General features: G+C 60.6%; 1 protein-coding gene across 1 annotated transcript in view; it reads left to right on the top strand.

The window, feature by feature from the left end:
- Positions 1–366, top strand: part of WNT1 (wingless-type MMTV integration site family, member 1) — an 8,282-nt gene extending 7,916 nt beyond the window's left edge. Inside the window, exon 5 of the mRNA XM_011987683.1 lies at positions 1–366. Coding sequence (XP_011843073.1) covers positions 1–110 — 110 coding nt within the window. The 3' untranslated portion in view covers positions 111–366.
- Positions 367–881: the final 515 nt, after the last annotated feature.

Below are 881 nucleotides of genomic sequence, written 5' to 3'. Positions count from 1 at the left end.
GCACGCGCACGCAGCGCGTCACCGAGCGCTGCAACTGCACCTTCCACTGGTGCTGCCACGTCAGCTGCCGCAACTGCACGCACACGCGCGTACTGCACGAGTGTCTGTGAGGCGCTGCGCGGACTTGCCCCCCGGGAACGCTCTCCGCGAGCCCTCCCCCAAACAGACTCGCTGGCACTCAAGACCCGGTTATTCGCCCACCCGAGTACCTCCAGTCACACTCCCCGCGGTTCATATGTATCCCATCTCTCCCACTTCCTCCTACCTGGGGACTCCTCAAACCACTTGCCTGGGGCGGCATGAACCCTCTTGCCATCCTGATGGACCTGCCCCGGACCTACCTCCCTCCCTCTCCGCGGGAGACCCCTTGTTGCACTGCCCCCTGCTTGGCCAGGAGGTGGGAGAAGGATGGGTCCCCTCCGCCATGGGGTCAGCTCCTGACGGTGTCACTCTGCCTGCTCCATCGCGCCAGTGACCTCTCTGCCTCTCTTCTTCCCCTTTGTCCTGCGTTTTCTCTGGGTCCTCCGAGGCCCCTTCCTATTCTCCTGCCACGGGTGCAGACCCTGAACCCACACCTGGGCATCAGGGCCTTTCTCCTCCCCACCTGCCGCTGAAGCAGGAGGTTCCAGGGCAAAAGGGCAGCTGTGATGATGTGGAAATGAGGTTGCGGGAACCAGCAGAAATGCCCCCATTCTCCCAGTCTCTGTCGTGGAGCCATTGAACAGCTGTGAGCCATGCCTCCCTGGGCCACCTCCTACCCCTTCCTGTCCTGCCTCCTCATCAGTGTGTAAATAATTTGCACTGAAACGTGGATACAGAGCCACGAGTTTGGATGTTGTAAATAAAACTATTTATTGTGCTGGGTCCCAGCCTGGTTTGCA

This window comes from Mandrillus leucophaeus, unplaced genomic scaffold (assembly GCF_000951045.1).
Source record: "Mandrillus leucophaeus isolate KB7577 unplaced genomic scaffold, Mleu.le_1.0 Scaffold313, whole genome shotgun sequence".
In the NCBI taxonomy this organism is placed as follows: Eukaryota; Metazoa; Chordata; class Mammalia; order Primates; family Cercopithecidae; genus Mandrillus; species Mandrillus leucophaeus.
The sequence above is the reverse complement of the archived record's forward strand: the minus strand, read 5'-3'. Positions and strand labels throughout refer to the sequence as shown.